The 12,035-nt window shown below is 43.3% G+C and overlaps 1 protein-coding gene across 1 annotated transcript in view; it reads left to right on the forward strand.

Moving 5' to 3' along the window:
• Positions 1–975: 975 nt before the first annotated feature.
• atp6v1ba (ATPase, H+ transporting, lysosomal, V1 subunit B, member a) overlaps positions 976–12,035 on the forward strand; it is a 74,800-nt gene continuing 63,740 nt past the window's right edge. Inside the window, exon 1 of the mRNA XM_085994407.1 lies at positions 976–1,139. Coding sequence (XP_085850533.1) covers positions 1,034–1,139 — 106 coding nt within the window. The 5' untranslated portion in view covers positions 976–1,033. The remainder of the gene's footprint in view (positions 1,140–12,035) is intronic.

Below are 12,035 nucleotides of genomic sequence, written 5' to 3' on the forward strand. Positions count from 1 at the left end.
AATCTTAATTTTGACAGGTCATCCAATTCCTTGAAATCTGGGGTTGTTTGGCTGAGCTTGTCAAATAATATGTTTCTTGATGTGTTGAATTTTTCGCATTTTAGGAGGAAATGCATCTCTGTCTCAACCTCGCCGGCCAGACATTGATCACATATTCTATTCTCTCTAGGCTGCCAGGATTTCTTGTATCTTCCTTTTTCAATTGCCAGTTGGTGGTCGCTTAGTCTGTACCTGGTGAGGGTCTGTCTCTGTTTTGTGTCTCTGATGGTCGAGAGATAGTCTGCCAGTTTATATTCTCTTTTTAGGGCCCGGTAACATTCTAATCTGCTTTGGCTTTTGGTTATTTTGTTCCAATGTTCCAGGTAGGTTTCTTTGCTTTGTTTAATGATTTGGTTCACTCGGATTGGTGTTTGGACGGCAGTGTTGGTCTGGGACTGGTCAGGGTCCGGCTGAGTAGGAGTACTTAGTTTCAGTAGCAGCTGACTCAGGGGACTCTTTTCTGGGTTTAGCTCTTGGGTCTGGAAGGCTTTAAAATGAAGGGTGTCTGGGGAGCTAGATTTGAGGTGATTTAGGAAGTTTAGTGCTCGTTTTTGGATGTTTATTATCAGTGGGTATCTGCCTAGTTCGGCTCTGCATGCATTTGTTGGTGTTTTCCTTTGGGTGCGAAGGATGCTTCGGCAAAATTCTGCATGTAGGGCTTCTATTGTGTGTTTTTCCCATTTAGTGTAGCTATGGTGATTGAGCGGGCCCCATACTTCACTACCGTACAGCGCAATCGGCAGGATTACGCTGTCAAATATTTTTAGCCAGATTTTGATTGGGATTTGGATGTTGTAGAATTTTCTTTTTATTGCATATAGGGCTCTCTCTCTCGAGCGCGCATGTGCGCGAGCGCCGACGCTGGTGACTCCGTTCAACTGGCGGCGTGACGTAAGGCGCGCTCCCGGAGTTCCGTGTGGAGGGGGGCGCGCTTGGCGGCGGGTCACGTGACAAGGACACACGCAGTCTCTCCGAGTGAGAGTGAGGAGGAAAGATGTCGCTGATGGTGGAGCCGGCGTTGGTGGCCAATGGCCCTCCGTTTGCGGCTAGGGAGCATGCACAGGCGGCGGGCAGAAACTACAGCTCGCAGCCCAGGCTGAGTACGTGGCTGGGTGAACGTTTTAAATCGATGGGGTGGAAGCCGTGTGTTTGTTTGATTTGTTGTAACCTTCAGGCTGCTCAAAGCCGGCCTTGAGCGAGTGCAACCTCTGAGTTGGAAATGCCCGGGACCTGTTTGGGGGGGATTTATACATAAATATATTTATTTATAAAAGCAGAGGTTCCGCTTTCGGCAGTTTTATTTAAAGAAGTTACATTTCAGAAGATATGGTAATGGCATTTTTTTAAATTTGCATCAAATTGTCGTTTTTATGGGCATTTGTTCAATATTTTTGGACGTGTGTTATCGAAATGCAATTTATTTTGCCTATTGGGTGTCAGGCGGGGACATCATATTGATCCAACGCCATCTGAAAGCTTCAGTGTGTCACTGTCAGCAGATCAATCGAGTTGTCATAATTTGTTTTTTTCTGCCAATTTTAGTTTAGACCCAGTGTCTGCTCCCTTCGATCGAGACTATTTCGGGAATCCAATCCACTCCCGTGTGTCACAGGATCATCCCAAAGCTTCATGTGATTCAGTCATGTGACTGGAATGAAGCAAGACATTTAAATTTGGAGACGAGTGGCTGTGGTTGAGGATCCTTTCTTGAAGACCTTTATTAGACCATTGGATTAGTTTTGTGCCATCTGAAACCGGGGAATCAATGCAGTGTAGCCTCCAATTCGAGTGACGCACTTGTTTTATTTTTAAATGAATGGTGATCTGGCCTAATCATAATGTCAAGCTTTATATCTTCCTTGGCCTTTAAAATGAATATCTCCTTAAAGTATCATTGCAGTAGGAGTGTGGAGGAGTGCTTAACTGACTATAAACTAAGAAACATTCAGATAACATTGCTATGTTTTTCAGAGGATGTACTTTTAAGTTAGTGTCACTGTTCCCAAGTTTCTAACATCTTATATTTGTTTTTGCTTTAAAACATCATATCTGTTTAAGCACTATATTAAGATCATTTGACAAAAGAAATTGTGTGTACTGGCAACCCCTGCTTTTTTTTTTGAAAACTACTCCAAAACTATTTTTAAACTGTTCTATTTATGATGCAAGCAATAGATCTTGGCAGTACAGTATAGCTACATTTAAAATTTAATGAGAAAAAGTGAAGCAATTTGACTGTAACCAGATCAAATGTCTTTTTTTTAAGTGACCCTGGCAGTTTCCAGGAACATAGCTGTGGCAATATCATACTGTTGCATTGCTGGGCAGATTAGATTGCCTATTCCTTAATGCATAATTTAACAATCTTGGTTGAGCAAATAACGGTTAATTCTAGATGTTACTTGATGCATAATGAGGGACAGAGTTCTGGTTGACGCAATCTGGTGGAGTGTTTCACATGGAGAAGTTGTGAAGCTTTGCAAATGTTGAGAGTCTAGTGCATGTCTTCCTGTCAGGTAGTCTTGGCTTAAGCACAAGCTGTAGTACAGCACCAACAATATTGTAGAGGACTGACTGGTTACATCTCTTTGAATGTTGCAGGACATAAATTCTGGAATGGATTAGGTCATTCTCGCTCTTAATTCAAAGTTGTTTATAAGAGGGAGATTTCATTCCAAGGGCTAAAACATACTGTCAAGGAGGATAGCAAGAAGCCAGGGAAAAAGTCACGTCTCCGTCCTAGTTTCCAGGATGCCAACAATAACTTCCAGCTGTTGACATCCCGATATTAGTGGAAAGTCCATTGAAAGACTGTATCCTTCTAGGTGAGTAGCATTTCTCTTGAAAGATGTAGAGCTATGGAAAACTGAAAGCGAAGCAGTGTATGGGATCTCCCAACAACCCTCTATGTAAAAATCTCACGTAACCCCTCCCTTCATTCTTTTTGTGAAGCTATGTTTGGGATCTCCCATTACTCTGAGCAGTGACTTCTGTGGGATGGCAAAAAATTGGCATTCTGAGGCGCTTTTGACCTTCGAGATTTAGAAACATTTGCTTTTGCAGATCAGAAAATGGATGTTTCTTAATTGGAAACTGAAGGTCTGTCTTCTGTTGTTTGGTACTTTCAAAAAGTTGAGGAAGCTGTGGCTTTAACTTAGTTTAAATGTTCTAGACTTTTCACATTGAAAAGGGGAAGTTCAAAATAGTAATGTTTGCATCCATGAGATACATGAGTGTGCTTATTCACTTTCTTGATGCAACTGTTGCCAAGAGCAATTAATGAGTTAAATTGGGAAACACCATTCCCACTGCTGGGGTCTACAAGTGCATATCCTAAGATCATCACTAAAGGAATGAAGGGAGAGCTTAGAAGAGATTTTTACATAGTTGTTAGCACATGGAATGGTCTTCCAGAAAAAGTGGTGGATGCAGAATCCATATTGGCCCAGATATTCCGATCCCTACGGGACCCACCCGTAGGGACATTGGAAATGCCGGTTTCAGGCATGCATAGCGCGTGCGCTGAAAACCGGCATTTCCGATCTGTCAAGAATGCTCTTGACAGATCGGATGCCTGCCCCAGAGAAGGGCCTCTGCGGGCAGATAGTTCCGCTTTCTGGAGCCCCTCCGCCTACAGAAAACCTTTAGAATAAGAGTTGAAAAAAGTTTAAAAAAAAATAAAAAAAATTTTTTCAGTCATTTATCATTTAAAAATACTTTTTTTTAAAAAAAAGGTAAGTTTATTTTTAGCCCTGTAAAAAAAACTCCAATTTTTTTCAAAAAATTAAATTTTTGTTTAAAATATTTAATTTATTGTAATTTCAACTAATTAAAAAAATTGATTTTTAAAATTTATTTAATGTTTTGAAGTGTTTTTGAGGTGATCTCCATTCATATATTTGACAGGTCTATCTCTCAAGTGTATGAAGGGAGATTCCCTTCTTTGATGGGCAAATCTACACACTTACCCGAGGGCCCCCGAGGTGCGTATAGTTCCGATGCTGGGCCTCGAACTCCAAGTGCGCAGGGCCCGCGTAACCCAGAGGTGCATGCGGTTCGCAAGCATCCCTGGGATCACGTGGGCCATGGGGAGCCAATCACAGAATCACAGAAACCCCACAGTGCAGATAGAGGCCATTTCGGCCCATCGAGCCTGCACCGACACATATCCCACCCAATCCCCGTAACCCCTACACCAACACATATCCCACCCTATCCCCGTAACCCCACGTATTTAATCCCCCTAACACTAAGGGTCAATTTATCATAGTCAATCAACCTAACTCACACATCTTTGGACTGTGGGAGGAAACCGGTGAAAAAAAAATTAAAGCATATGGGGAAAGAGCAAGGGAATGGAACTAAATTGATTTTTCAGAGAACTGGCACAGGCTCAATGGGTTGAATAGCCTCCTTCTGTACTGTAAAATTCTACGATTTATTCAGTGGATCTGAGAGGCAGTCTGAGCAGAAGATGTTCTAGGCATCATTTGTTCAATCTTTATATACCAGTAGGTTAAGTGTAAGATGATCTGAAGGGCCTCTGGTTTAGCTCTTGAAGGAAATAGCCAAACTTCAGTGGAAACTCTTCCAGAATTATAGACTAGTACAGCGCAAAAGGAGGCCATTTGGCCCATCGAGTTTGCGCCAACTCTTTCGAAGAGCAATCCAGTTAGTCCCACTCCCCGGCTCTTTCCCCATATTTCTACAATGTTTTCTCCTTCAAGTATTTATCCAATTCCCTTTTGAAAGCTACTATTGAATTTTGTAAAAATAAAAAAGTAACCAGAGGCAGACATGTTGCCTCCCCATTCCTGGTTTGCTATGATTGAACGTGTGATAAGCGTATCTCCAAAATACATCATAAGTGACAGACTGAGACTGTCTCTCCAAGAAAACTGCAGGCTAATTACTCATAATGGCTATTTCACCATGAGACATGAAAAGGCCAACTATATGTATACATTATTTATGGCATCTCGTAAGGTTTTAGCTTTAAAATCTTGATGCAGTATGGGAAACTTTAGTCAGGTGTCAGCCATAGCTAAAGCCCTTTTCACGTATGATGCTACAGTTTTTCTGCTCTCCATACAAAATAGCAGGAGTCAGTGGCTTGAGTTAGTTGTGTTCTGCAAATTGATATTGTGGCAAAAGCAAGTGTAGTGAGGGACTGCCTTTCAAAAATAGATAAGCTTTTAGTTTCAATCTTTTTGGTGGTATAAATGCTTGTGTGTCAAGTATATTCCTGTGGCTCCTCAGCTGATGGGATGAAATTTGCTGAACTGTGGGGCACTAAGCAGAAATATTAAATAAAATTTGAAATGCAGAAGCGTCATAAAATAAAATCAGATGAAGAAGGCTCTTCATTCTATTTTATTTTATCCTTTCAGAATACCAACTCTACCTCTTCTGATTACTGTATCTTTAGGCACTGAATAAAGTGCCTAACAGTGGAGTGCACCATCTATGGAGAGGAAGGGAAAATTGAGAGGGGATCTCATCGAAACCTATAAAATTCTGTCAGGCCTGGACAGACTAGATGCTGGAAGGATGTTCCCGATGGTTGGGGAGTCCAGAACCAGGGGTCATAGTCTAAGGATAAGGGGTAGGACATTTAGGACTGAAATGAGGAGGAATTTCTTCACACAGAGTGGTGAACCTGTGGAATTCTCTGCCACAGAGGGCGGTGGAGGCCAGTTCATTAAATATATTCAAGAAAGAGTTGGATATATTTCTTAAGGCTAAAGGGATCAAGGGATATGGGGAGAAGGCAGGGACAGGGTACTGAATTTGAATGATCAGCCATGATCTCATTGAATGGCGGAGCAGGCTCGAGGGGCCGAATGGCCTACTCCTGCTCCTATCTTCTATGTTTCTATGTTTTCTTGAATGAGTCCAGTGTTCTGGCCTCAACCACTGAATAAAGTGCCTAATAGTGGAGTGCACCATCTATGGAGAGGAAGGGAAAATTGATGGCCAGATCTAACTTGCTTGACAGGGTGACTTCTGTTAGACAATATCAAGTTGTTTTGACTGCACCAGCAAAGGAACTTGTGGTCCACATTATTAGTCCTCTAGGTAGAGGTCGGCATGCATGTGGGATGTAAGCATTTTTGCACTGCTACTAATTATATTCTCATTACATAAAATATCTTTCTAGGCAAACTTCTTCACTATTGTGCAAACTTACCCTTGTGACTTCTAAGCTGTAAATTTCAAAAGTGGACAAGAAGGAAATGAGAAATAGAGAAAGCAGAATCCTCTACTTTCTCTTCCTTTTCCTAGTTTTACACATTACTCAACAGTCAAAGGAAAATAGTGGTTGTAAAGCCTCTAAGAAACTGTGGTGATACCTGTACTAGTGCAGCTATTGAGCATTATACAGCTCTATTTGGAGATAAACACTAAGCAGAATAGTAAGCTTAGCAAGGGACGAACTGTTCTGTTCAATGTAATGTGGGTAAATCGTATTACCAGTTATTCATCAAAATAGCAGGTTTGAAAGTGCAGATTTGTTCAGTGTCATTCTGCTTAAGTACAAAAAACTTTTCCTGACCAAGATTATTTTGTCTTCGTGCAGCTTGGCTGCCACTCCACATCTGAACCCTCTACTCTTTTTTCTGGACCTCCTTGGGTTCTGATCTCTCTCTTCCTGTTCCCCTCAACCAGCTATGTTTATAATTTTCCCCCTCCCTAAATCAAACCCCCTGATTCTTACCCTCACCCTTCATTCCTCTTCTGCCTCCCTTCACTCCTGCCATAGCCTTAGTCTTGATTACCATGTGTGAGCCTGTGGCTTCCCTCTGCCTACCTCAGCATCCTCTTGGGCCTGTTGTAGCACCTGCTGCTCCCTCTCCATGAGTAACAACTCCAATTGCCCTTTACTCCCAACACCCATCCTGCCTGTTGCACTTGTTTAGGGTTAACCTCTCCAACTACCTCCTGTACTGTTTGCTCCATCCACCATTGCCGCTCTGCTGAAGGATCAACAATGCTATGCCTCGCTGTATTTCTCTCCAGAATGTCTTCTCACTTGCAAACATGGATCATGGTGGCAATTCTTCCCCTCTTACTGAAACCTCCTTCTCTGGTTATACTTGCCATTGTCTTGTCTTCCCTGTCCAAACCACTGTAGTGTGGCTATTATCGCCAAAACATATCTTGGCCTCTCCCCTTGCTCTTTTGTCGCCTCTTTTGAGTATCTTGCCTTATTTCACCTCTCTTATCTTTCCTTTAAAATCCTTGTCATCTACTCCCCAACCAAGCTCCCTGAGAAGTTCTCTCTTCTTACTTCCCTCAGCCTCCACACCAAGCAATTCCTCAACTTTGATTTCAGTCTCCACTTCAACTTCCCTTGCCTGCCTTCCACCGAATTCACTGACCTCCTGTTCTTTCTAGATTTCATCCTTCATGTAAGTACTCCTATCCATATTCAGAACCACTCCCTCATGTCTCTTTGCTCCTGGTCTTGATTGACAAGGCTATCTCTGAGCACTTCCTCCTATCCTTCACCATCCACACCACTGTACCCTCATTTAGCATCTGCTCATGCTGGGGTGGGGGGTGCGGGGAGGGACACACTCCCAAGTTGTTTACTACTGCATACTCTAATTCCTTTGGCCCTCTAGTGAAGAAATCAACCACACTGTCACCTCCTTCAATGCTCTCACCTCAGCAGAACCATCACTTATCTCCTGTTTCTATTATTGTCCCTGTTATGGTCCCTATCTTCACCCTCTTGTTTGAGGGGCACAAACTTGGACACAACTAGATTAAGCATCCTTTGTCAGATTTGGCTTGACCACATCAAGTTCATCCATTCCTCACTCTCCTCTGCCAAAACGACATACTATATGTTCATCCCAGTGGTCAAATATAAACCCAGGTGTGCTCTCATTATAGCCGCCTGCCACCTTTAGCCCTGTTCCCTTGCTCCTCCACCCAAGCCTCAAACAAGATGATTGAGGAGTTCATGGATTTTCCTTATACCTCACTATGAAGAGGTGTGAGATGCTTTCTGTGTTCAAGGTGCTATGTAAATGCAAGTTAGGGGAGTTGGGTGAAAAGCTGAAAAATATTGGATTGAACAATAAACATCTTTACAAATGTGCATTTGTCTAATTTAGAATGTTTATTTTAGTAGTCGCACGCCTGGGTATTGAAATACATTGTGCTAATACTGTGCCTTCTGTGCTTTCATATGCTGCTTTCTCACTTTCTCCTACTTAAACTGTTTTATCTCTGTTGCCGTGACTTCCATCTGGAGACTGCTCCAGATATCCTTGTTATGTGAAATTGCCTCTACGTATGCCAGTTCCTTGATGGGAGTAGTCTTGGCAATATTGCTGAGAACTTCTAAATGCTGCATTATCAACTTCTGTCAAAGCTACATGACTTTGCAGTTTTTATTCTGAAATAAATAGTATTCCTAACCTCTCCTCCCAAGCTCTTTAAAGTCACCACATTGTTCTATCCTCCTTAGCTTCAGAGGGTCAACCAGGATGATGTTGTACATTAGAAGTTGGAAAGAACACATTTAAATAATAAAATAAAGAATGTACCATCTGTATTCTGAGGGTGAAATTATTTGGTTGAGGGCAATGGAGTGTCTGGGAATTTTTAAGTGTCACTTTTTGCCAATAACAGTTGGTTTAGTTTGATTGTTTCAAACAAATTTCTGTGCTCAAGGCGAGATGTCTGCAGGAGAATGTAATGTTTTTACTTTGCTGCCACCACACCCTATTGGGCATTTTCAGGTTAGTAACAGCTTGCATTTCTATAGTGCCTTTAACACACCAAAACTTTGGAGCGGTGTGAAAAAATGGACTTTAAAGGGGTGGGTTTTACAGAGGGTGTGAAGGGAGGAGAGGTGGAAGCATTTAAGGAGGGAATTCTAGAGAGTGGGACTTGGGTGGCTGAAAGCATGGCTACCATTGGTGGGGTAAAGGGAGGGGGAATGTGCAAGATGCCAAAGTCTGAGAAATGGCGAGTTCTTGGCAGGGGGGGGGGAGGGAGGGAGAAGCTTGTAGGACTGGAGAAGGTTACAGAAATAGAGGAAAGCAGGGCCATGGAGGGATTGCAACATGAGAACAAAAAAATGAAATAGAAGGTCAAGTGTAAACTGTTTCTGCTCTTCGATTAAAATCACCTTCATTTATTTCATAAACTGAAACAGTGCATCCTATCTTTGCGTGCGGTGAAAGAACATTGTGCCACCCAATCCCATTTCATTTTTAAAACAGCCATATGTGAAATTATTACAAACTAAAAGAATCTGAATGGAACACTTTTTGTTATCCTAGAATTTAGCAAATCAGTTTTTTATTCATTCGCGGGATGTGGACATTCCAGCATGTATTGCCCATCCCTAATTGCCTTTGAGAAGTGGTGGTGAGCTGCGTTCTTGAACCGTTGCCGTCACTGTAGTGAATGTGCTCCCACAGTGCTGTTAGGTAGGGAGTTCCAGGATTTTGACCAGTGATGATGAAAGAATGGCGATATATTTCCAAGGCTGGTTGGTGTGTAACTTGGAGGTGGTGGTGTTCCCATGCGCCTGCGGACCTTGTCCTTCTAGGTGGTAGAAGTCATGGATTTAGGAGTTGCTGTCAAAGAAGCCTTGGCGAGTTTCTGCAGTGCATCTTGTAGATGGTACACACTGCAGCCACGGTACGCTGGTGGTAGAGGGTGTGAATGTTTAAGGTGGTGGATGGGGTGCCAATCAAGCGGGCTGCTTTGTCCTGGATGGTGTCAAGTTTCTTGATTGTTGTTGGAGCTGCATTCATCCAGGCAAGTAGAGAGTATTCCATCACACTCCTGACTTGTGGCTTATAGGTGGTGGAAAGGCTTTGGGGAGTCGGGAGGTGAGTGACTTGCTGCAGAATACCCAACCTCTGACCTGCTCTTGTAGCCACTGTATTTATGTGGCTGCTGCAGTTAAATTTCTGGTCAATGGTGACCCCCCCCCCCCCAGGGTGTTCATGGTGGAGGATTAGATGACGGTAATGCCATTGAATGTCATGGGGAGGTGGTTTGACTTTCTCTTGTTGGAGATGGTCATTGCCTGGCACTTGTGTAGCACGAATGTTACTTGCCACTTATCAGCCCACGCATGGATGTTGTCCAGGTCTTGCTGCATGCGGGCAAAGACTGCTTCATTACCTGAGGAATTGCGATGGAACTGAACGCTGTGCAATCATCATTGAGCATCTCCACTTCTGACCTTATGATGGAGGGAAGGTCATTGATGAAGCAGCTGAGGATGGTTGGGCCTAGGATATTGTCCTGAGGAATAACCACAACCATCTTCCTTTGTGCTAGGTATGACTAGCCAGTGGAGAGTTTTCTTCCTGATTCCCAATGACTTCAATTTTACTAGGGCTCCTTGGTGCCACACACAGTCAAATGCTGCTTTAGTGTCAAGGGCAGTCATTCTCCCCTCACCTCTGGACTTCAGCTCTTTTGTCCATGCTTGGACTAAGGCTGGAGGTCTGGAGCTGAGTGACCCTGGCGGAACTCAAACTGAGCATCGGTTAGAATTTAAGTATGCTTGATAGTACTGTCGACACATAGAAACATAGAAGATAGGAGCAGGAGTAGGCCATTCAGCCCCTCGAGCCTGCTCCGCCATTTAATGAGATCATGGCTGATCATCCAAATTCAGTACCCTGTCCCTGCTTTCTCCCCCTATCCCTTGATCCCTTTAGCCTTAAGAAATATATCTAACTCCTTCTTGAATATATTTAATGAATTGGCCTCAACTGCCTTTTGTGGTAGAGTTCCACAGGTTCACCACACTCTGGGTGAAGAAATTCCTCCTCATCTCTGTCCTAAATGGCTTATCCCTTATCTTTAGTCTGTGACCCCTGGTTCTGGACTCCCCCGCCATCAGGAACATCCTTCCTGCATCTAGCCTGTCTAGTCCTGTTAGAATTTTATAAGTTTCAATGAGATCCCCTCTCATTCTTCTAAACTCCAGCGAACATAAGCCCAATCGACCCAATCTCTCCTCATACGTCATTCCTGCCATCCCAGGTATCAGCCTGGTGAATCTTCGCTGCATTCCCTCCGTGGCAAGAACATCTTTCCTCGGATAAGGCGACCAAAACTGCACACAATACTCCAGATGTGGTCTCACCAAGGCCCTGTACAACTGCAGCAAGACATCCTTGTTCCTGTACTCAAACCCTCTCGCTACGAAGGCCAACATACCATTTGCCTTCTTAACCGCCTGCTGCACCTGCATGCTTACCTTCAGCGACTGGTGCACAAGGACACCCAGGTCTCGTTGCACTTCCCCTTCTCCCAATCTATTGCCATTCAGATAATCTGCCTTCCTGTTTTTGCCACCAAAGTGGATAACCTCACATTTATCCACATTATACTGCATCTGCCCAATCACCCAACCTGTCCAAATCATACTGGAGTTTCTCGGCAACCTTCTCACAGCACACACGCCCACCCAGCTTTGTGTCATCTGCAAACTTGGAGATATTACATCTAATTCCCTCGTCTAGATCATTAATATATATTGTGAATAGCTGGTGTCCTAGCACCGATGCCTGCGGTACCCCACTAGTCACTGCCTGCCTCTCGGAAAAAGACCCGTTTATTCCAACTCTTTGCTTCCTGTCTGCCAACCAGTTCTCTATCCAAGTCAGTACCTTACCCCCAATCCCATGTGCTTTAACTTTGCACGCTAATCTCTTATGCGGGACCTTATCGAAAGCCTTCTGAAAGTCCAAATACACCACATCCACTGGTTCTCCCTTATCTATTCTACCAATTACATCCTCCAAAAATTCCAGTAGATTATTCAAGCTCGATTTACCTTTTGTAAATCCGTGTTGACTTTGTCTGATCCTGTCACTGTTTTCCAAGTGCTCTGCTATTACATCTTTTATAATGGACTCCAGCATTTTCCCCACTACCGATGTCCGGCTTACCGGTATGTAATTCCCCGTTTTCTCTCTGCCACCTTTTTTAAATAGTGGGGATAC

Source organism: Somniosus microcephalus, chromosome 8 (genome assembly GCF_052327205.1).
Source record: "Somniosus microcephalus isolate GS21.2 chromosome 8, FLI_Smic_1.0, whole genome shotgun sequence".
In the NCBI taxonomy this organism is placed as follows: domain Eukaryota; kingdom Metazoa; phylum Chordata; class Chondrichthyes; order Squaliformes; family Somniosidae; genus Somniosus; species Somniosus microcephalus.